The 22,567-nt window shown below is 40.7% G+C and overlaps 1 protein-coding gene across 1 annotated transcript; it reads left to right on the top strand.

Moving 5' to 3' along the window:
• The first annotated feature begins 1,873 nt into the window (after positions 1 to 1,873).
• Csrp2 (cysteine and glycine rich protein 2) lies at positions 1,874 to 22,139 on the top strand. The gene is made up of 6 exons (XM_003475954.5): positions 1,874 to 2,011; positions 14,152 to 14,264; positions 16,987 to 17,155; positions 20,334 to 20,463; positions 21,128 to 21,221; positions 21,836 to 22,139. The coding sequence occupies exons 2-6, from the start codon at positions 14,153 to 14,155 to the stop codon at positions 21,910 to 21,912; spliced, it is 582 nt and encodes a 193-aa protein (XP_003476002.1). The 5' UTR covers positions 1,874 to 2,011; position 14,152; the 3' UTR covers positions 21,913 to 22,139.
• Positions 22,140 to 22,567: the final 428 nt, after the last annotated feature.

Below are 22,567 nucleotides of genomic sequence, written 5' to 3'. Positions count from 1 at the left end.
CAGGACTAACCCTTTACCGCATGGCTTTGAGGTCATGGTTTGCAGAGCTGTATGTTGAAACCATGTTTGATTCCAAAGCCATACTCTTTCTTAACACTCTTTAAAAAAACAAATGTAGATTCTTAATGTTCACAACTGAGTAATGGCCTAGATAAATGTTTAAATAAAAAGGAAACAAAATTTTTAAACAGTAAAGAGATGTACTCAAAATCAAACACTGTAGGTCGTTCCCAGACACCCTGTGAGACTTACTAAGACAAGTGCTGTACACAAGACACAACAGAAATACTTTTAGGTCAGAAACAAGCCCAGCTTCAAATGACGGGATGTGGCTATGGAATTTAAGGACAATATGCACCTGAGCAAATGCAAACGGGCCAGGCCTCAGAAGAACTCAAGGTAGGAGAGAAACAACACGTTGTTGAAAGCCAGCGTTGCAGTAAAATAATCTAGTCTCATTCAGGAGAAACACTACATAAGGAAAAAAAACCTAAGGAAACTAAGGGAAAAAAATGTAAGTGGCCAAGCTAAAGAAAATGTGGAATCTGTGGGACAGAGTTGCCGAGTCACTGCCATTAGCTGGCATTAGGAAAATAAGGATTGCCCGTATGTATTAAAACTCCTTCCACAATATCAGAAAATGTCAATCACCACTATGTGTTTTGTATAAAGCTTGGTGGACAGAGAATAAGGCTGCTATTATAAAGACTTTATCCTGGATCGTGATCCATCTATAAAATAAAACAATAATAAGGCCGTTCCGCACTTTGTCATGGAGATGCATACCACAGCGGTGATTCCCAACCACCGTGTCCTACCTTTACCCTTAGGGTGCGCTTGGCAATGTCCGCAGACCTTTTCAACTGTCACAAAGTGGGAAGAAGGGCGCTATTTTGGCATCCAGTGGGTAGAGCCGTGCTACATTGCACAGGACAGCCCCCTCAAAACAAACAATTGTCCAGTCCAGTCAGTAGTGGTGGAGTCCAGCAGCTCTGGACCAGACTCGACTGCCTGCCTGCATTTGCCGCAGGAGTCATTTTGGTCACAGCCTTTTTTGGGTTTCCAGCTCCTACGCTATCAGTTCTCAGAGATCATTACGGATGACAGTGAGGCCGGTCACCAGAAGGCCTAGAATGTCAAACAGAACAGGAATTGTTTTTCCGTTTATTTAAAACAATGAATCATTGCCAGTCTAGGTTTTAGGTCCCCACACTTTGTCATCAGAATAGTCATCCCGGGGCTTTTCTGACATCAACAACTTGAAACCAGGGCTCTTGAGCACTTTGGGTTTCTTTCCCCTCAGCAATGCGCGGCGGGAAAAAGCAAAACATTTCAGGGAGGAGGCGTTTTCCTAACGTCATTTATTTAGTCTACATGAGAAAGTTGGTTCTCTAACAGCAGGAAAGTAGTGGATTCCCAGAGGCTGGAAATGGGACCAGTGTATCTGGGCACTAGGGGAAGTCAATCACAGAGCTTTTACTTCCAAAGATAAAGGGAGGGCCAGGATGGCGGAAATCCCCCTAGGCGTTTTGTTGTTACTGCGACAGCCCCGGGGCTTAGGGCTGCTCGCGGCGAGGACGGAGAGCGGCGCCCCGGGTGGGAGATCCGCGCCCGGCCTCCCCGGGCACCGGGCCCTCCTCCCCAGGCCTAGGGCTCCTAGGGGCTGCGGGGCCCGCGGGGCGGCGTGGGGGGAGAGCCGGCGGGAGCGACCCCGGGACGTGGGGCGCCGCCGGGCAGGCGGGAAGCGGCAGGAAGAGGCGGGATTCCTGCCTTTTGTCTGCTGGTCCTCAGCCCGGAGCCTGCCGCCCGAGCAGCCCTGCGGCCAGACGCCCGGACCCTCGGAGCTGTCCGGGAAGCGTCGGGGCGCGGCGGGGCGGGGCGGAGACAGGCCACGCCCACGCGGGGGTCTTTAAAAGGCGCCGGCGCGGGCGGCGCGGCTCCCGGCTCTCCGCGCTCCCCGCCAGTGGTCGCGCTCTCCTGCTCCTCCCGTTGTGCTCCGCCTCCGACTCGAGTGAGTACGCGCGCGGGCGGCTTCGCGCCGCAGCCGTCGGGGCCAGGGGTTCCCAGGGCGTCTGGGGGCCTCAGGCCACCCTGGCCGCGCCGGTTGTGTCTGACAGCTCCAGCCTGGCCCCGGTTTGTGCGGCCATCCGTCCTACTCTGTCGCTGAGCCCAGTTTACTCCCTCGCCCCCAAGCACACCTGCTCTGCTCGCCCCTCCCCAGTGGCCCCCAGGCCCTGCCCTCGGCTCCAGCCTGAGGGGCAGTTCTGTAATCCCGCCTGATCTTTAATTTCTCCATCGCAGCTTGGCTGGGGCGGAGGCGGGGTGCGGAGTTTCGCGTTGCTGCTAATCCTCCTTCCGCGGCCGTGGGCGCCCACCTCCTGGGCCGGCTCTGTCTGCGGGGGCCAAGGGTCCGGCTCGCGGTGTGCGCGCCCGGCCGACCTTCCCCCGGGCCGGTGCCTGGATGCAGGGAAGGGAGGAGGCTCCTAAACCCGAGCCCGGAACCCTTTACCAGTTGCTGACTGAGCTCCTGGCATTCCTATTGTTTGGTAGTCTCTGCCCAGCAAGCGCTGAACCTTAAACGTGGAAGGAATAGCGGTGAAATAAATGTCAGGTGATCTCTTTGGCTTTTTCCGGAACTTTCTGCCATTCAAAGTATAGACAGAGATGCATGGATACTTGGTTGTGAAATTCTGCAACAGGTTCTAGAAGTCACGTTCTGGGGTCAGAGCTGGATTCAAAACTCCACGTAGGCAGCCCTGGGGGTGGTGCGCTGTAAACCAGAGGTTCTCCTTTCCCCTTGGAAGCCAGAACGTTTGTGAATGATGTTTAAAAGGGTAACCCAAAAGTTTAGCTTGTTTTATTTGCAGTCTGTAAATGAAGCACATTTTTAGTGTATAAGTGCCTTTCAATGCAGGACGTCTTTTATTTGTGGTAAGTTTTTGATTGGGAAGTGAAAATGGTCTTTTCCAATTAAATTATACTTATAAAAAACAAAGAATTCAAATGGGACATCCACAAAGTTGGTTATCCTTTCCTTGTGTTCAGGAAGAGTTGGTGATAGGTTTTAAAATGAAGGATTTAACACAATTTGAAAGCTGCATACCAAAGTATAAACGATTTTTATGAAGTGGTTGCGGTTTCCATCGTTCTCATATTGATTGTCATTGAAGTTTTCGTCTCGGATTCTCAGGGTTCGTTTTCCTCTACATTCTAGTTGAAGTCATGGTACCAGAGGCAGAATCTGTATCCTACTAGTCTTTGAAACTGTATCTGCTTAGGTGATTTGAACATAGGTGGTCCAGAACCACTACTGGTTAATCGGAGAAGGAAGAAACGAAGTGAGGGGATTAAAGATTGAAATGAAGCAATAGCTAGTTGTTAAATTTTATGTTATTTTTAACAGATTCTTCCTAGTGTACTCAGTACATTCTGACCTGGTATATGCCAGGTACTGGCTGGAGGCAGTACTGATTGGAGGCCTGTTCTGATGAAACTGCAGAATCACCTGGTTTGAAGGGAAATTGTATTTTATCCTCAAACATTAAGGATGTTGATTTGAAGAGAGGAGAGCAGCAATAAATAAAGAGCTTTCAAACTAGGGTCCAGAAACAACCATGTCACTAGCTTTGGTGATCTGGGCATCTGATTTTCCTTCTACATTAAAAATGTGAAATTTCTCCTGAGGGGAAAGAGGGCTGATGCAGCAGGAAGGGTGGAACTAAAATCTATCAGGTCCTAATCAACATCCCAAATCCAGCACCCGTTGCTTTGACTGTGGTCCTCAAACAAGTTAATTTACTCTAGCTTAGTTGCTTTGTCTTGTACATTTGGTGTAATAGTACATACGTTGCAGAAATGTATATGCTTGCAATACAAAATGAACTGCAGCCTGGGAGGAACTCCCATGTGATTAGACTGCATTCTAAACTTTTCTGAATATACGGGGGAAATGGCCATCAGTGAAAGTCTCTTCAGGACACAGCTGACTCAGACTTAACTGCATCTCCTAGGCCCTGCCATGAGGCAGCTTTCCTCCTTTTGCAGCTCTTCAATGATTCCTTCAAAGCACCATGCCTTTGCCTGGGCTGACATTTGCAGCCACCTCTTGGGTTCTCTTTGGCAGGCACCACCACTCCCCTGGGGCCTTGATTACCTCTCTGTAGGTGGGACGTTTAATGGCTTCTCTTGTGTCACAGACCTCTGGACAGTTCTGTGAAGTCTTTGGACCTCCTTCTTTAAAGTGTTTCAAGTGCAAAAGAAGAAGGAAGTTCATTTATCCCCAAAATTTAAGGGAATATGTAGACCTGATTTAGTAGAGTGTTTTTCCACCTCAGTTCTAGAGCAGTGAGGCAGTTTCAGATTGGTAACAATTTTATTGTTGTAATCATAGAAGATGAACTGATGGAAGTATATGATGAATCATTTGTAGGAGATACCAAGTTCTTGCAGTTTTGTTTATGATCTCATTGAGCCAACAGTGCTGATTGTCTTTGACAAGTAAGTAACGGATAGACGTGTGATACCAGGATACTTTGCAGTTCACTATGGAGAGCAGAGTTTAGGGTGGCTTACAAAAAAGAATGAAGAGAGAACTGAATCAGTGCCCAGCACACAACTGTATAGAACATACCTGACTTGAAAGAAACTGTTTCATAGCCATAGAGGTCAGTACTACTCTATTTGTGTTGCTACCACCAGTTTATTTTTAGCAAAACATCAGTCAAATAATTTTGAGTTGAACTGGTTCATTTTTAAGTTGAACTGGTTATTTTATTTTGGATTCACAGTTATGACTCACTTAATATATTTATGCCTTAGGCTCCCTTACTCATAAAACAAGAATAATGAGAATCTGTACCTTAGTCATTATGATTACATTAATGAGCAAACTGTTTAACATAAATGAAGGATATAGTAAACTTTATGGAAGTATATAGAACTAATTATCATTATTTATGTAGTGTCTTAAGTGTTTTGCATGTATTGTTTATCTCAGAATTGCCTTACAGTACAAGCAAGCATTATTTCCTTTTTTGTCTTTGTCTTTTTGAGACAGGGTCTCATTATACAGTTCAGGCTGGCCTTGAACTCACTTTGTAGCCCAGGCTGGTCTCGTACTCACAATGATCCTCCTACTTCTGCCTCATTATTTCCATTTTTAAATTAAGAAAACCAGCAGATCATGGAACCAATCTGTGACCATTTGGCAAAAAACAAACAAAAAAACCCAAAACAACAATCTAGGCATTTAAATCTAGGTTTCACTCCCTGTGGAAACCATGCAAATGATAGTGTTTGAATAATTAAATATCTTACAGTTTGCACAGATTGTGGATTGCTATGGCAGATGCTGGAGGTAAGGATTACCAAGTTTATATCATAGTTGCATTTTAATTACTAGATGTGATTTGCTAGTTAGTGGTCCAAATCAGTGTCAAGGGTTTTGCTGTGCTCCAAGTTAAAAACATAAATGGTAACATGGTACAGAATTAGAATGGTGAAGCTGAGGTGGACACAGGAAAGTTTACTAGGTAGAAAAGAGGTTGGACTTAGGAGAGAGGACTGGCAGAGACTTTTCTGGTGGGAAGTAGCAGTTTGGGTGTGGAATTTCCACAAAGAATCCACTTCTAACTGCTTGGTTGGAGGGATGAATCCTGAATGAAAGAGAATGCATTCTTGTACACATAATTTGTCAGCTCAGGATTGGTAATTCTCACTGATTTAATCGGTCTTCTTTGCAGAGCATCAGATATGAGAATTTGGGCAACAGCTTGTGCTTTTAGTCAAAACATCAGCCTGCTTTGGAGATGAGGGACCTTTGAAGTAGATTGAACTGGATGGTCACATTATTTCCAGTAGTCAGTCCTGTTGAAGGAAAAAGGAAGCCAACACTTTTGGAGGCCTGGCATTTTCCCAGGTACTTTATAAATGCTAGCTCATGAAATCCTTATAAACACCCATGAGACAGTTCTCATTCATTTACAAATGGAAAGGAAAGTTGATGCTCAGAGATTAAAGACCTTGGCCAGGATTACAGAGCTGATAACTGGATTTCAGACATGAGCCTGCCTAATGGTATGTTCCACATTCATTCTGTTATACCAGAAATGTCTAAGAGGTAATATGTGTACTGCAATTTCCATGGCAGACCCTGTGTTCATCACAGTAATTAATCTTTAAAGTAGAAACTGGACTGAAATCACTTTCTCAACATAGTTCTAGGAATCTACTGTCAGTGGATCTGTAAAATAATACATTTGCAATTCCTGTAAAATTAAAGCCATGAAGAATTCTGAAGCCCTTTCTGCATGACTCTGTAGAGTTAATTACGTTGTATTACCATTTGCTGTAGTTTGGGGTTGTGCAGAGAACAATTAGAATCAGGAAATGGAGTATATATTATTTTTATGATGGTTACCCAGAATTAACACAAGAAAATGAGGGAAATCTGTCTACAACACTAAAGACAGAATATTTAGCCAAGGGCCTGAATCCCACAGCAATGTCCCACATGAGCGCAGATGAAGACTCAGAGCTCATGACAGTGCCTCCCATGAATCCAACTGGAGGTCTAGAGCCCACAAGAAGAACTCATGCCAGTCTGTTTTATGGATCTGTGCTGGGAAGGCCCAAAGGTCAGCAGTGGAAGCCAGGAAGTCTATGCCAGCAGGGTGAAGGAGCTGTGCTGGTAGGTTGAGGGTTCTGCGCTGGAGCCGAGAAGTCACACTCACAGCAAAGACCAGGGCTGTCCTGAAAAGCACCACAGCCATCCTCAGTGACATGGAGGCCACGAGCTCCTCCTCCCAACAAGCACAGTTGAGTACATGCCAGGAAGCTGGTGTAATGAGTTCATCCTGGAGACCAAGCGGCACACATCTTCCCCTCCAGAGCTAGGAAGCAATGCTCGGTGTGAAGATGGGAGCTTTCTCCAGGAGAACCTAATGGCTCAAACAGCAAGACATAGGAGAACTCACAATGACTCTACACCTCAACACATCTCAATGCATGACTTCTTCTCCGCATCTCTCTATGCTGGCAACTTTCCTCAGGTGGAACATCTATGCTCAGCACCATGCTAATGTAGTCCAGCTGGCATTAAGTTGCCCACCAGTTTTTAATCCATAACACCATTGTTTACATAATTTCCCCACCAAAGTAGAATACCCTGAGAAACAAGTACTCTTCCTTGTAACCCTTTTATCCTAATTCAGTATATGACTTGTAATACTTTTTTTTTCTTTGTGGTGTTGGGGATCAAACCCAGAGCCATGCATATGCTGACCTATTTCCTCAGCCTCCAGTGTGTCTTATAAAATTATGAGAGCTTCATAAATAGCAAGGCATCATACAGTGTTTATAAGCTGTCCCTAACCTAGAAAATGACTGAGATATGAATTCAGGAATTAGTTGGATGAAGGAAGGAGTTGCCTTGATGGGGAAGAATTAGCAGCATAATGAGAAAATAAGTTATAGGAGATGAGAGGGGGGAAATGAATATTGATAACAAAAGTTGGACGTTACTGAATACTTATGAAAAATATTTTTTGAGCATCTACTATGCAATCATTATCATACTAAATTCTTGTAACTGTATAAAAGACCTCATTTTACATGTGAGGGAAATGTAAAACCCATGTTCTTAATTCATGCTGAGGCTGGGTAGAAGATGTGGAGCAAAAGGTGAAGCCAAGTGGAAGATGGATCACCAAGACTTGAAGAGCTCATGCATGGTTCAGTGGAGTTTACTAGTGAAGTAGATCAACCAAGAAAAATGAGGCACCAAGTAAAGCTTAATTTCTAATTAACTACAACTCTCAAACTCTGCCCTCGTTAAGAAAAATCATTGTAATTGAGGACAGTGGTGCTGATGCTCATAATTTAACAAATGTCTCTTTTCTGGATGTGGTACAAGATGCGATGAGTTTATAACCTCTTCCCATTTGAGAAACTGGACTATAACCAGGTCCTAGTGATTAAAAAAAGCCTTATATGTAGTAATAAAATGTCTCTGGAAGCGTTTAAAATCTAGGTACATGAACACATTTATTCCAAATTTGCAAATCAGATGACTTAAACCAGAAGTGGTGACATGTAGACTTGAAATGCATGGCGTTAGGCGAATCATTCGGAGTGAGTGAAGACAGTAAATGCGGCACTGGTGGTGTGACAATAATCTGTGTAGTCACTTCGTAGCTCTCAGTTGGTTGTCTAGAGAATATAGTAACTTGACCACAAAGTGAATCACATTTAGACTGCATTAATTTCCCTGAAGTGTAAGTCTTGGGAATTTTGGGTGGTGCCCAAGGCTGGGGAGAAATGCAAAAGAATGGCTCGTAGGTGTTCACATGAAAACCAAGCTTTTAATCAGTCTATCACAGTGGCTAAATTCTGTGCTGGAACTCTGTCAGACACTGAAGGCCAAATAATAAAACTAAAAAAACAGAGAATAGCCTGTTTGGCCTATTTTGTGATACATGTGTAAAGTGGGATTTCATTTCTGCTCTACCATTCTGTAAATTAATGCACAAGATTTGGAAAAGGCATGCAGCCCAGATCACTCAGTTCAGATCCAGTCTGCTGTGATTAATGCCAGCTGTTGTGGAGTAGAGTGGCCAAAGGCTTGTAAGAAAAATGAAGCCTTGCACTTTTTTTCTTAGTATACATAACAATGCCAAGACAGCAAAAGGAGATCATCATGTATCTTTCTGCCAAATTCAGGAAAAATCCATAAGGTTTCAGCCTAAAAGTATAAATTTGACTTCATTTCTTAGCCATCACTGTAAGTGGAGCTGTTTTACTTATAGTACATTTTTATTAGTGACCAATCAGCTGTGGCTTTATTTTGTGGCTTTTGGTTTTGGGGGTTCTGTGAATTTTCCTAATAGAGTACCAATTTTATCAACACTGTGTCTATATGGTAGCAAGGGACCACAAGATGAGAAAAGTAGCCAGGTGTGGAGTTGTATGCCTAAAACCCCAGTACTTGGGAGGGCAGAAGCAGGAGGATCCCTGTGAGTTTGAGTTGAGCCTGGGCAAATAGTGAGTTTAAGCCCAGCTTCCTTACATAGTGAGACTCTAAAAAAAAAAAAGAAAAAAACACTAAGCCCAAGTTTGCACAACTGTTTTAAATCTGTCTAAACCCTCTTTAAAATAAAAAAAAATCTGTTTAAACCAATCAACTTACCTACGCATCTTCCTTCCTTCCATTATGAAATATTTGAACCATTCAAAATAGAAAATAATATAAACACCAAATCACATCTACCCATTCTCCATCATGAAAAAGAAAGGATTAATCCAACTAAAACTTTCTAAGGATATGTGGTATCACATTATTTGCCTGTATCACAGGAGATGTTATGCAGAAACTCTTAGGCGCACCCTTAAACTGGATGGAATTTAAAATGGTTTGATATAAGCCAAAGAATGTGGGAGGAGGTAGTAGGGCGAATACAGAAATGACTTGACCCTTGATGGGCAACTTGGTGGACCTTTGATAGAAATGGCTTTGTAGCTATATTCATAAATTGAACTGGCTTTCAGTTTAAGAAAGAAAGAAAGAAAGAGGCTTGTATAGCATATATAGTAGAAATTAGACCAGACTCTCAACAGTGAATTTAAAGTAACCTTGATTTACATTTAAAAAAGGAAAATACAGTATTGCCATTTTTTTTAAACAATCCATGCTGCTGTTCATTGGCAAGAAAGAAAATAACATAAAGTAATTAGGTTTTTTTAAAAACGTATTTTCAGATGTTGCTTAGGGACAACTTAGTCTAACCTTGGCCTTCATAGAAATCTGACTCCGTATTAGTGATTGCTCCAAAGTAAATATGTGTGAAAATGAGGTACTATGTTGATACTAAATAGTTGACTTTTTTGGGTAACTTTTACTTTAAAGAGAATAAAACCAAGTAAAACAAAACAGAACAAAGCCAGTCAAAACAAAACAGTGCAAGACACAGGACCTCAAAACAAGACAACAGGAAATCAACAATGGTCACCACAGTGCCTCTTGCCATCTTCAAAATAGCTGCCCATGCCATCAGACAAAATAAATCAAGACAAAACAGAATAAAACCCAACCAAACAAAACAATGAAAATGATACAGGAATTCAAGATTATAGGGAATCAACAATGGCTGCCACCCCCAGAAGGAGATGCTACACTGCCTGTTGTTATCCTCTGAATAGATGACCAGACCACTGGCTTTAGGTCTGCAAAGTCGGTGAAACACTAAACACTACAAGCAGTAAGTTGTATTTTACTTCAGTAGTCATCATTGCAGCCTGTGTTTCTCTGGATCAGCCAGTCACTTACGGAGTTGAGGGGAACCTTGCTCTTCTTGTCTCCCAGCCTGCATGCCAGAAGGGGCTGGTGTCTGATTGTCCCCCCAGCTGCACTGACTGGCAGAGAGGGCTTGGCTCCCCTTCAGTCTATAAATGGCGCCAACTCCCAGGAAAGGGGTGGCATCTGGTTCTCCCTACAGCAGCCTGCATATGGCACTAACTTGCCAATAGTTGACTTTCCAATACAATAAGAAATGTCTTGACAGAAATGTCTTAATAACAGCAAAGTATTTTAGAGCCAGTTCATGCTGGGCCCCAATATAAGTGATTGTAGTGCCATTTTCCACAAACCTGGACTCAGCCTTTACTTGCCTTAGGATTTATGAAGGAACCTCTGTTGTATCCATGAGAATTCCAAAACACAAGTAATATCGGGGTGAGGCACAAAGTCAGTATCACTGATTGCTCTTCTAACTCAAGCCAGCACAGGCTGTGGGAGCCAAAGCTTTATGTCTTAGGTATCAAAGTCAGATTCAAGGTTCATTCTAGGTTTAAGCAATGAAGCATTGACTCTAGGAATGAGAATAAAAGATTTATGTATCTATAAAAGGAAAGCTTGCAAATGGGCCCTGTTGTTGCACAATATTGATCCTAGGTGGTTATCTTCACAGCAGTTTAGTGGTAGCTAGCCGTTTTAGTCAGCTTTCCCTGCGTGTGTGGGCTTGTGTGTTAATGTTGTTTGTTTCAAGGAACAGGAGCTCTAATTCCAAGTGGCTTAAAAGGGGAATTTATTGGCTCCCATAACTGAGGAGGGCAGAATAAGATGAAGCACAGCTGAAAGGGGCTTTAAAGGATCTAAGCATCTCTTGAAGTGTCATTGTTTTCCTCTGCTCTATAGTAGGTAGACTGCTGCCAGTTCCTCCACTTCTATATTAACACAGTTCTACGTTAGAGCTCTGAGTTTAACCTTATTGAGTTGGAGTGGGTTATGTGTCCCTTCCTAAAGCAACAACGTGGCAAGAAGGGGAGATGCAGTGAACTGACTGACCATGAGTGAGTCCTACGTCCATTCCTGAAGCCAGAGTTGCTTTGATTTGAATGTTTTTGTCTCCTCCAGAACTCATGTTGAAATTTAAAACTAATGCAGCAGTGTTGAGAGGCCAACAGAAGAAACTGAGAAATGAATGGATTTCTGGCACTACAAAATGGGCTTGTGGGAGTGAGTTTTGTTCTCTGCTCTTCTGCCGCATGAGGACAATGTTCCTTCTTTTTGAAGGATGCAGCATTCAAGACACCATCTTAGAATCAAAGACTGGGGTCTTATTGGATGCAGATCTGCTGGTGTCTTGATCTTGAACCTCTCAGCCTCCAGAAATGAGAAATTTTTGTTATTTATAAAGTACTGTCTCTATGCTGTTATAACAACAGAAAACAGACTAAAATGGGAGTAAAATGAATACCATCTAAAGCAGTGCTTTTTATATTATTTGTGGTGAAAGAATATGTAGGAATCTAGCTTGATGTAACAGTGGCCATATTGATTATAAATTCCATTTTGCAATCATCTAAATTCCTATTGGGGGAAAAAGTCATAATCAGCTGAGCTGGCCATTGATGTCTGGACTGTTTCTTGGCACTGGACATGCTAATAGTTTTTAAGAAACATTCTGGTCCATAGCCCACTTTTATCGACCTTATAACTAACCTGCCTCCTCGGTCATAGGGATCCTTTTTTTTTTTTTTTTGCTGTCATCCAATACATGCTTCGGTCCATAATTCCTGTATTACATTTTATGCAGTCCTGGACCTGTCCACTTGTTCAGTCTTTTGTTCCCCTTCCATATTTGGTGGCTAGTTCTCATATACTAGGACCAGGTTTTGCAAAACAGAATTTTTTAAAAAAAATTTCTAAGTACAGACTGACTCACTGATGCTATATTCAATAAGGTGAGTCCACTGATCATGCCTTTAATTGTGGCATAAAATTATTAAAAATTTTGTCTTGGGACATTTTCTTTCACTATAACACAATATCTGTGACTACGATAATTTATAAAGAAAAACATTTTGTATTGGCTAACAATTCTGGAGGCTGGGAAGTCCAAGATTGAGCACCAGCGTGTGCCTAGCTTCTGATGAGCAGCCGTTAGCTGCTCCATGCATGGTGGAAAAATAGACAAGTAAGCACCAGTGACCAAGAAGAAAGGCTAAAGGGTCCTGGATTATATATAACAACCCTCTATTATGACCCACTCTTGAATGAACTACCTTAATCCTTTCATGAGGTGGAGCCTTCCTAAGTCAGAAATCTTGTATGAGGCCGCAGTTACCAACATTGCTACACTTAGGAATTAAGATTTTTATGTGTGTTTTCATGCAGATAAATTATAGTCCAGCCATAGCAAATTTCTAAATGTTCACCTGAATGTTGGTTTGATAACAAGCATGGTGAACCAGCACGAGGATGCTATATTTTAATAAATACGTCTAAACCACCTGAACTAAGGAGACGGTTATCTGGGAAAGTATTACCAGAGGAAGGGCAACATGCCCAACACAGCGATTAATTTTACTAATTTTTCTTTTGGAAAGCTTCAGTGTTCAGGAAATTGTTGGATTCCAGACCATCTTAATGGGATAGGATGGGAATTCACTCTTCTTATGTTAAGATTTCTTCAATCCTTTCCACTTAGAAGCCTTCCTTTTTTCTTCTTTTATAGTCCTTAGTGGGAAAGTCTCACTTTTCTTTTCCAGCTATTTCTTAGGCAGATAGTTCATCCAAAGGAATTTAACAGGCAGGGGCTGTGAATACTGCTTACAGAAAGGACATTTCAAGAGGATGATCAGGGAAAAAAAAAAGAGGGATTATTTTACAGTGTTTTTAGGTAGCAGCAGTGAAGGGCAGATATAACACATCTTAGTAAGGTGATTGTATTGCTAAAGGCAGCTGAGGATGCAGGCCATTTAGAAGCAGTTGTTTAAATGTCTGCCCAGCAGTTTTGTTGAGAAGGGAGATTAGAAAATGTTCAGAATATTAAGCTAGTTTAGGATTTAAACGTTCTGCTCAACCATTGTATTAGGCCATGTTGTTCCAAGGTTGTTCCGACATACTCTTACAGACAATTCATGTTGCTGGGAAGGCCTTACGGCCTCACGGTCCTTTTGGTGGGGAAAGACACTTGTTGGCTAGACAAGTGGACTGTGGGAGTAGTGAAGCGTAGAAAGTTGTCGAAGTCATTTGGATGGCTGTTTGTTGTGGTTACCACAGGACTCTTGCATGTAGTTACTCTAGTCACATAGAACTACGTCTGCTTTAAACTAGCATAATTTTAGCAGACAAATACAAAACTTGTTCTTGCAAGGCAGCACTTTCTTCCCTAGAAAGTGTTAGAGCTTGTAGATGTTAAATGTTAAGAATTCAGTGTTGTTACTATGAACTAAGCATGTAGTAGCGACTTTCACCCAGGAGCAAGATATTAAGCTGAGTTAAAAAAAAATTCATTACAGTGTGGGGTGTAAAGGAGGGGGCAGGGTTTGCCTTTCCATTCCCCACACAACCTTATCTCCTGTGGATTCTAGTGGCATAGTTTGTTTTATGCCTGGCGACCTGTAATGTTCCATTGAAAGCAACTCCTTTGTCTTGTAGGGGGAAAAAATCCTTTGCATGATAAACCAGAGCTTCCTAATGAAAGAGCTATAATTTGGGAGAAGAGATGGTGTTATTTTGCAGGAATGCAGGGCTTCAAAAGATGTGGTTTGAGTGGTTCATAAAGAAACAAGATCTGCAGCTGTCTCCTGAGTTTATAACGCTACAGAGGAGCACGGGGGCCATTCTGACTGAGGAACGCTTTGTTTCTGCAGAATGCCGGTCTGGGGAGGTGGAAACAAGTGCGGGGCCTGCGCCAGGACTGTGTACCACGCTGAGGAGGTGCAGTGCGATGGGAGGAGCTTCCACCGCTGCTGCTTTCTGTGCAGTAAGTATCTGCCATGTGTGAAATGCTTCAAGTTTGCCTTTTTAAGGAAAACAAATTGGAGTTTTGCTACCAAAGATTGCATAAGTACAAGTGTTTTTACCTGTCTGAGACATTGTAAGTGATCAGGCTAGCGGCAAGGACAGGACTATGGCCCTAGACATTTTGCTTCTATCTGGCTTTTCCATTACCTCTCTCTTGCTTCACTGAGAGCTTATTGTCATATATTGAAGCCTGGCACCTGGCATAGTTTTTTTTTTTTTTTAAATGAACTGTCCTTTCTCCACCCAGTTTTCTGTTTCAAATGGGCCTCCTCTTTTTTTTAACCTTCTAATTTACATCATTCTCATAATTGAACATCAGATACCAAGAATTTCTGTGTTAGTTCGAATTGTTTCCGTGGTGATAAATACCTGGAGTTACTTCTGATTATTGATAGTCTAAGTTTAAAAGAAAGCAGCATAGGATATGCTTACATGCACATCGGGAATTACTATTGCTGCTAGATTTCTGCTGCCAAAAGGAAGCAGGACATAAAAACAACACATGCCTACCTGCTCTAATGCCAGTAAATACCCAGTAAGAAAATACACAGAACAGAAGAAAAGCTCCCTTCACAAGCCTCCTCTATTAGCAACTAATTCTTCAGTTTTAAAACAGTGAGGGCTGAGGATTTAGCTCAGAGGCTCAAGCACTTGCCTGATAAGTGCAAAGTGGTACCAAAATAAAATAAAGTGCCAAAGTTCATTAATTATCTTCTGATTTAAATGATATAATTTTTTTCAATGAAAGATCCATTAGCTATAAAGAACCTCCCCATAGAAGATATTTACCTTATCTATAGTATTGAGAGGTGTAAGTTATTATAAAAAGCAATATATTAAAAAATAAACTTGCTTACATAATCTTCACAAAAAATTCTTTGGTAGGAGCCAGCATTCAAGGTGTCTGAACCTCTTTATACTATAACTGCTTCACATATTAACTAGAAACTGATGACAGAAAGTTGCATTTATGAAAAGTAATACATATAAATATTTGCTATATATACTATGATAGCTACTATTTCTCATAAGATTTGGTTTAACTATTCTTTTAGAAGTTAGTGACTTTAAAACATTTTAAAACCTGCTTTTCAGTATGGTTACAGCCAAGAAAATATGGAAACAAAAATTCAAATACTTAGAAATGGTTCAGCTTCATTCAAGTTAAACCATGATGTCTACACTGCAATTAAGTTAATGTTTACTGAACATCAAGTTCATAGTCATCATTTTTACTCCTTTCAAATTGTCTCTGCTGACTAAAATCTTTTAAGGAAATAATTTAGTGTAGTTTACAGAGCTTTAAGAATTTACTGTAGAAAATTAGGGATGAGCCCTGAGGAAAGGAGGGATGATAACAGGCTAAAACTTCATACAACTGAACTTGCCTTGGTTAACAAATGCGCTTCAAAAATTTTTACATTTATCTATATTCATACTGTTAAGAGTAGTAGGTGTTTAGCAGATGTTTCAGTATTTGGAGCTCAATGATTAGGTTCCAGAGTAGTTGTTATTTTATTCTAAAATAATAAAAACAGTAGTTTATATTTTTAGCAACTGGCTAGTCATCTTTCCTTCTTCCTTTTGTCTTCCTTCTATTCTTCTTTTAAATATGGGGTAAAATTCCCTTTTTAACTAAACTTCTCTTTGATTTCCAGCTGCACGGTTGTGCTACCAATGAGTTCTTTCACAATTTACTTTTTTCTCAAGTTTAATTGAAGTTTTAGAAAGTGAAATAACATCTGGATAAAACATGATAATATTTGGCAGTTTTATGAAGTGGGATACACGGAAATTTCTTGTGGCAAGAAATCCATCAAGGAGGAATGTACTCTTCCTTAAGACAAAGGAAAACAAATGCCAACTTGAAACCACTTGATGATTTTCAGACATACTTATCACTGCTGGAGAGGCTGGTGGGGAGGATGAAAAAAATAATGTTCTCTCCCATCCTGCTAGTGATGAAAGCTAGAAGGCTAGACTTAAAACTTTTTTTTTTATCAGGGCTGGGGATTTAGCTCAGTGGCATAAGCGCCTGCCTTGCAAGCGCATGGTTGTGAGTTTGATCCCTGGTACCGGTAAAAAAACAAACAAACCAAAAAAACCACTTTTTTTTTTTTTTTTTTTATCCCAGAGGGTGCTTTTTGAGTGAAGATGGTCTACAGAGGCACTCCACCACCAAAACACTATCCTTTCATTCTTTGTCAGGTTGTGATGTAGTAGTATTTGGTATGAAAAGGTTGAAAGGACTGAGAGTTGAATGTTGAGACAAGGGTTTGGGTGTAGGACATTGTTTTTTGTTCATGTAATTAATAGCCATCTCAGAAACTCCTCACCTTCCTGCCATAGAGGTAGACTATTTGGAAAAGTAGACATTTTGGGTGTTAAAATTCTGATACTTTTTTAAAAGCCATCTTTATTTTTTTGGTTCTAATTTAGGTATACATAGTGGTAACATTCACCACAGGGGCCTTACACATTTCTTAAGTAACTATCATGGTATCATGGAGTAAAGGCTTAAAAAATTTCCAAATGTAGCTGATCTAGATGCTCTCATAAGTTTTGGCAAACCATAAGCTAAACTATGAATGAGATAGCTTGCACTTTTACCATTTGTAGACTCTGCTGCTTTAAGCAAAGTGTATTGTTGGAATTTATAAAACCTAACATTTTCCCCTCAGTGGTTTGCCGGAAAAATTTAGACAGCACAACAGTGGCAATTCATGATGAAGAGATCTACTGCAAATCCTGCTATGGAAAAAAGTATGGGCCAAAAGGCTATGGTTACGGCCAGGGTGCTGGCACACTCAACATGGACCGTGGCGAGCGGCTGGGCATCAAGCCAGAGAGGTGAGGGGAGAACGTTTGTTACCTTCAGATATGAATCCCAGCAGTTTATGTGCTTGATAGACAGGAACCTAGGTGTTTCCAGATTTTTAGCTTAAATTAAGAAAAAAATAAAAAAGATAAATGATAGTTTTAGACCTAAAGTCCTTACTGTTCTAGTTCTGGTTTTATAGCATCTTGGAAAGTATCAAAGACCTATAATCCCAGCACTCGAAAGGCTGAGGCAGAACTGTCACGTTTGAGGCTGGTATGGGCTCCACAGTTGAGTGCAAGACCAGCCTGAACTACACAGCGAGACCTTGACTCAAAAAAAAGTATTAGAGTCATCATATTCTCCAGAGCAAGTGTTTACTTCTATTTATAGCACTTTAGAGACCAGATACCACATCTCTAAATTAAATGATAAGGGAACTATGATATCTAACTCATCAGGCATTTTTTATATGCAACTAAGTTGTTAATAGAAATTCCTCGAGTCTTAACAAGAAATTACTTTCCTCTAATTTAAAATTGAAATTATTTCTTGTTTTGATTCCTTTAAGACAAATGTGGCAGACTTGAGTATCAAAGTCATGATACCAAATTTATTAAAGTTCACTTAGTATTTCATATTTAGGCTAAATAATCTCTTCACTTGGAATTTCCTCTTAACTCCTACTATCATTTGAACTAATCATTTTATATATCCATTTTATATTGAAGCCAAAACTGTTACAGTATTCCAATAAAAAGGAGCAGGAGGTTTTCCTTGGATAGTGCAGTAAATCATGCCAGACTCTGCAGTGTTAACATGTTAACTCATTTAATCACCACAGCAGATCGCCAGGTAGTATTTCCTGTTATACTGCAGAAAAAATTGAAGCCGAGGTGGTAGCTGAGATAGAAGGCTCACAAGCTTGAACCCATCCTGGGCTTAATGAGTTCATCTCAAAACAGAAAAAATAAAGGGCTAGGAATGCAGCTCAGTGGGGAAGCTGTGGGTTCAATGATTCAATCCCCAGCCACACCATCACCCCTAACAAGTAAGTAACTTTCCTGAAGTCACATTTACTTGTAGAGCTCTCTAACACTGCATTCTGGCTTGGGTGAAATAACTTTACTGAGCAGCTATCTTCATTCTGTATAGTCCACACAGTGTACCTCTGGGGTATAGCTGCCCTGTCCCTATTTTACACGTGAGGGTACTAAAGGGCAGGTCACAGAGGAGCCAAGATTTGAATCAATGTTTGGTTCCAAACTCTGGGCTCTTCTGCTGTAGTGTGTGCTACCTTAAGGCTCTCCTGTCTTCTTTCACAATTCCTTGCACACTCAGTTTCTAGGCCATGGTGTCTTACTCCAGTTGTACAAAAGCTGTCTCTCACTGCCACATATTGTCACTCATGGGAGCCCAGCCTTCCTTTGTTAAAATTCATTGTACTTTTCTGTTCTTTTCCAACTTGCAATCCATTGTTTCCAAAGGTTGCATTTCAAACCCTTTGAAACACATATACCTGTACACCATCTTTTCAACTAAAGCTAAATTAATCCCTGACCCCAAAAGTTTTAAGTCAGTGGTTGTGACCATAATTCAAAGTCACAAAAACCTGCAGAGCTTCCTATAACTCCTACTTCTCTGCCTTCTCCAAGAACTGACCAACCCTCTGTGCTGGCCTGTACCCATCTGCAACCTTGCCTGTTCCTCTTTACTCTGGTCACGTTCTGACACCCTCCAGGACCAGGTGTAGGATGACTTCCTTTTCCAAGAAGCCTTAATGATTCTAGTGAGCACCCTATGGCATGCTGCAATTGTAACATTCACAGAGATTCAACATCTTTACAAGGATCTCCTCAGGAAGCACTGAGTTGGAAGAATATTTCCCTAACAGCAGACCTGCATTTTCAGTTCTGGCTCACAATTTCCTAATTCAGCAATAATTTAACATTTGAGTCCCCATTTCTTTATCTATAATATAAGGTATCAGTTATTACCCACTCTGTATGCAGCTGTTAAGAGATCTCTGATAGGTAATCTACTAGAAGTTCTTGTTGATATTGGCAGATTTAGAAATTCTTTGGATTCATAACTGAAAGTGCTGGAGATCACTGTTAACAATCTTTTAAAGAACAGTTTTAAAAATAAGCATATCAGGTTGTGAAGATATTTTTAAAATACACCTAGAGACAACTGAAGAAGCCTATATTGTGAATTAATACTTTGAATTAGCTTTTGTTGCTTAAAATATTCACAGTGGCCACACAAGTCTAAGAGTGCTGTATTAAACAACTGTGGTGGATATACAGAATACTGTTAATATAAAAAAAATGGGTATAGTGGAGATGAAGACACATACTGGCACTTAGCTACTTGTTCAGTGTTGTCATTATGGCTTACCTGCTTAACCTCTAAGGTTCTAAAAAGCTCAATGAATGTTCTGTACATGTTAAGTATACCTAGTTTTTTTGTTGTTGTTGGTATCAGGGATTGAACTCGCGACCACGTGCTTATAAGGCAGGCGCTTATGCCGCTGAGCTAAATCCCCAGCCCCCAGTATACCTAGTTATTGAATGGAAAAGAATCCATGCTCCAGTATGGCTTACCTTGGTAAACCTGTAAATAGTAACAAAAATAAATTCTACCTGGAGAAAAAGGGAAATTCCTATTTTTCCATGAACAAACTAGTTTATTTACACTTTACCCCTGACTAGGACAGTACAGAATCATTAGACATAATTAACTTGTATAGACCTATTTTCAAGATTGCTTAACACTAATTTTTTTGGTGCCGGGGACTGAACTCACAACCAAGCTGGCACTTACGCCACTGAGCTAAACCCCTGGTTTAACACTTTTTTTTAAAGTTTATTAAGTAAAAAGCTATATATGATTCCAGTGGTATTAATATAAAGCTGATGTAAAAATGTAATTGCATAATTGAGAGGCTAGCACTGGAGATGACATGAATTGTTTAGACTCATAAATACTCACTTTGAGGGTTTGGCCATCTTTTTGTAGCAATCATGAGTCCATCAAGGTTAAATAACTCTAGGGGGGAAAAAAGTCACTCTGGCTAGCACCTGAGATTAATTTCTTTTTGTCCTGTACTGGTTTGGAGACAGGGTAGCAGTTAACTCCAAATTTTGTTGTTCCTTATAATGGCCTTTTGGGAAATCTTGCTTCATTTATTCTTTCCTTTTCCTCAAGTGTTCAACCTCACAGGCCTACAACAAATCCAAACCCTTCTAAATTTGCTCAGAAATTTGGAGGTGCTGAGAAATGTTCCAGATGTGGGGATTCTGTATATGCTGCTGAGAAGATAATTGGAGCAGGAAAGGTAAAGTACTATTTTGAGTAATAGTGAATGACTCCGTTCTGCTTTCTATCCCTCTCACCATTCTACTCAACAGCTTTATCTTTCGCTTTGAATTAAACTTTTTAAACCAAATTTTCATGAGAATTATCCATTTTATGAAATGATGCTGTTATTTCATAAATCTCTGGTTTTTCTAAGAAATTTTTCATGGAGATTGCCCCTAAAGGTTACTTAAAAAGGCTAGTCTTTAAAAACCTGGAATATGCAAGTTATTCAGTATTACCAGGATCACCACACTATATGCAAGTTATTCAGTATTACCAGGATCACCACACTATATGCAGTGTGGATTTGAAAAAGTTATCACATCACCTGCAGTGCCCAGTGTAGCATACCTTAAAGAAGCAGACTGGCTGTTCAGCCAAGGTCTGGTAACTGTTCTTAGGGAAATAGCCCTTGTGTTTCAGCTCTAGTCCAGGTTGCCTGTGAATGAAGTGTAAAGTCAGCCCTTGGGTGGCCAGGGATGCAGATGGGAAGGACAGCTAGTGGCAGTCTTCTTGCTGAACAGAAACATAGCAGTCAGGAGCTTGCTGTAGGGTTGATCATCCTAAACCACTTTTGCCACTTGTAAATTATAATCCAGGAAACAGTCCTCTCAAAATGTGGTAATACATTTCTCTTCTAGCCCTGGCACAAAAACTGTTTCCGATGTGCCAAGTGTGGGAAAAGCCTTGAATCAACAACTCTGACTGAGAAAGAAGGTGAAATCTATTGTAAAGGTAATATTAATATGTTCTCGCTATGTGTATCTCTTACTGGCCACTATTCAATGAAGTGCCATCTGTACAAAACAAAACAAAAAATTGTACTTGGAAAACAGGAGACTGTGTCTCGAATATACAACAGCCAGAGATGCTAAAAATGACAGAACCACAGTCTTTTTCTGTTCATTTAAAACTTATCCCACAAAGAAAAAACACAGGTAATCTTCTTTCAACTTCATGTTATAAGCAAAATATATGAATATATGCGGGTAATACCAAATATGTAACTAAGCTGGCCTACTTTCATGCTTGTGACTCAGTAAGACCATGAGCTGAACAGTAAGGACTGAACATTTGCATTTACCTTCAGTCTGAAGCTATTTATCACAAGGCATTTTTTTTGTATCTTTTTTTTTTTAATCTTTTTCTTTTTTATCGGTACCAGGAATCAAACTCAGTACTGCCTGCTTGCAAGGCAGGCGCTCATGCCGCTAAGCTAAATCTCCAGCCCCCATTTTTTTGTATCTTAAGTTGAACTCTGGCATATCCTGTTTTGTTTTTAATTTATGGGGTCTGTCTTACTAGCAAAACTTAATTGACTTGTACTACTTCTCCTTTTTCTTTTGTAGGTTGTTATGCAAAGAACTTTGGGCCCAAGGGATTTGGCTATGGCCAGGGAGCAGGAGCCCTTGTCCATGCTCAGTAAAGGTGCAGCTGAAAACTAAGCATCACACACTAAGAATCTCTTCATAACCTAGACACAGATAGTCTTGTAACACTAAACTACTGTGAAGTTCTACCAGCATTCAGTACTGTATATTACCCTGTACTTGGATAGGCTGGCTAACTTGTAGAAGAGAGCATTATAGCCTTTTATTCACCAGCATTTTCAAGAACCATTTCTTTTACATTTTAAATAAAATCTTGGCTTGATTTTTTTTTTTTTTTTTTTAGTTTTAACTAATCTTTTGGGTGAACCGCTGATTTGAGTTAGTGAGAAACCATTGGGGTCTTTACCCTCATTTGTATTTGTTAAAGACAATCAACCCTTCTGCCTCCTTAACACTGTGGGCTAATGTTCACATCTTAGGTGAATATCCTTTTTGAACCAGCAAGTATGCTAGGTACCAGGCATTACCTTTCAGCTCTTCAGAGCTGGCATTGTGCTGTATATCATCTCTTTCCTTCCTGCCCCACTATAGCCAGTTGGTTAACTCCTCTGATGGAATGTACACATTAGACAATCGGGGTTCCAAAAAGACAGATTTGCGAGCTCTATTTTAGCCCTATTGACGCACAATCTCTAGAGGCAGGTTGGGGTACTTTAATACATTCCTCAGAGAGAAATCCCAGAATGGGCA

Source organism: Cavia porcellus, unplaced genomic scaffold (genome assembly GCF_034190915.1).
Source record: "Cavia porcellus strain 051 isolate PalLab524CR breed Dunkin Hartley unplaced genomic scaffold, mCavPor4.1 scaffold_8, whole genome shotgun sequence".
NCBI classification, from domain to species: Eukaryota; Metazoa; Chordata; class Mammalia; order Rodentia; family Caviidae; genus Cavia; species Cavia porcellus.
The sequence above is the reverse complement of the archived record's forward strand: the minus strand, read 5'-3'. Positions and strand labels throughout refer to the sequence as shown.

Bases quoted from the DNA above. Each gene is read 5' to 3' on its own strand.
- Csrp2 (XM_003475954.5), top strand. From the start codon at position 14,153: ATGCCGGTCTGGGGAGGTGGAAACAAGTGCGGGGCCTGCGCCAGGACT. The intron at 14,265-16,986 runs GTAAGTATCTGC...TTTTCCCCTCAG, and splicing joins CCGCTGCTGCTTTCTGTGCA to TGGTTTGCCGGAAAAATTTA. The intron at 20,464-21,127 runs GTAAAGTACTAT...TTTCTCTTCTAG, and splicing joins AGATAATTGGAGCAGGAAAG to CCCTGGCACAAAAACTGTTT.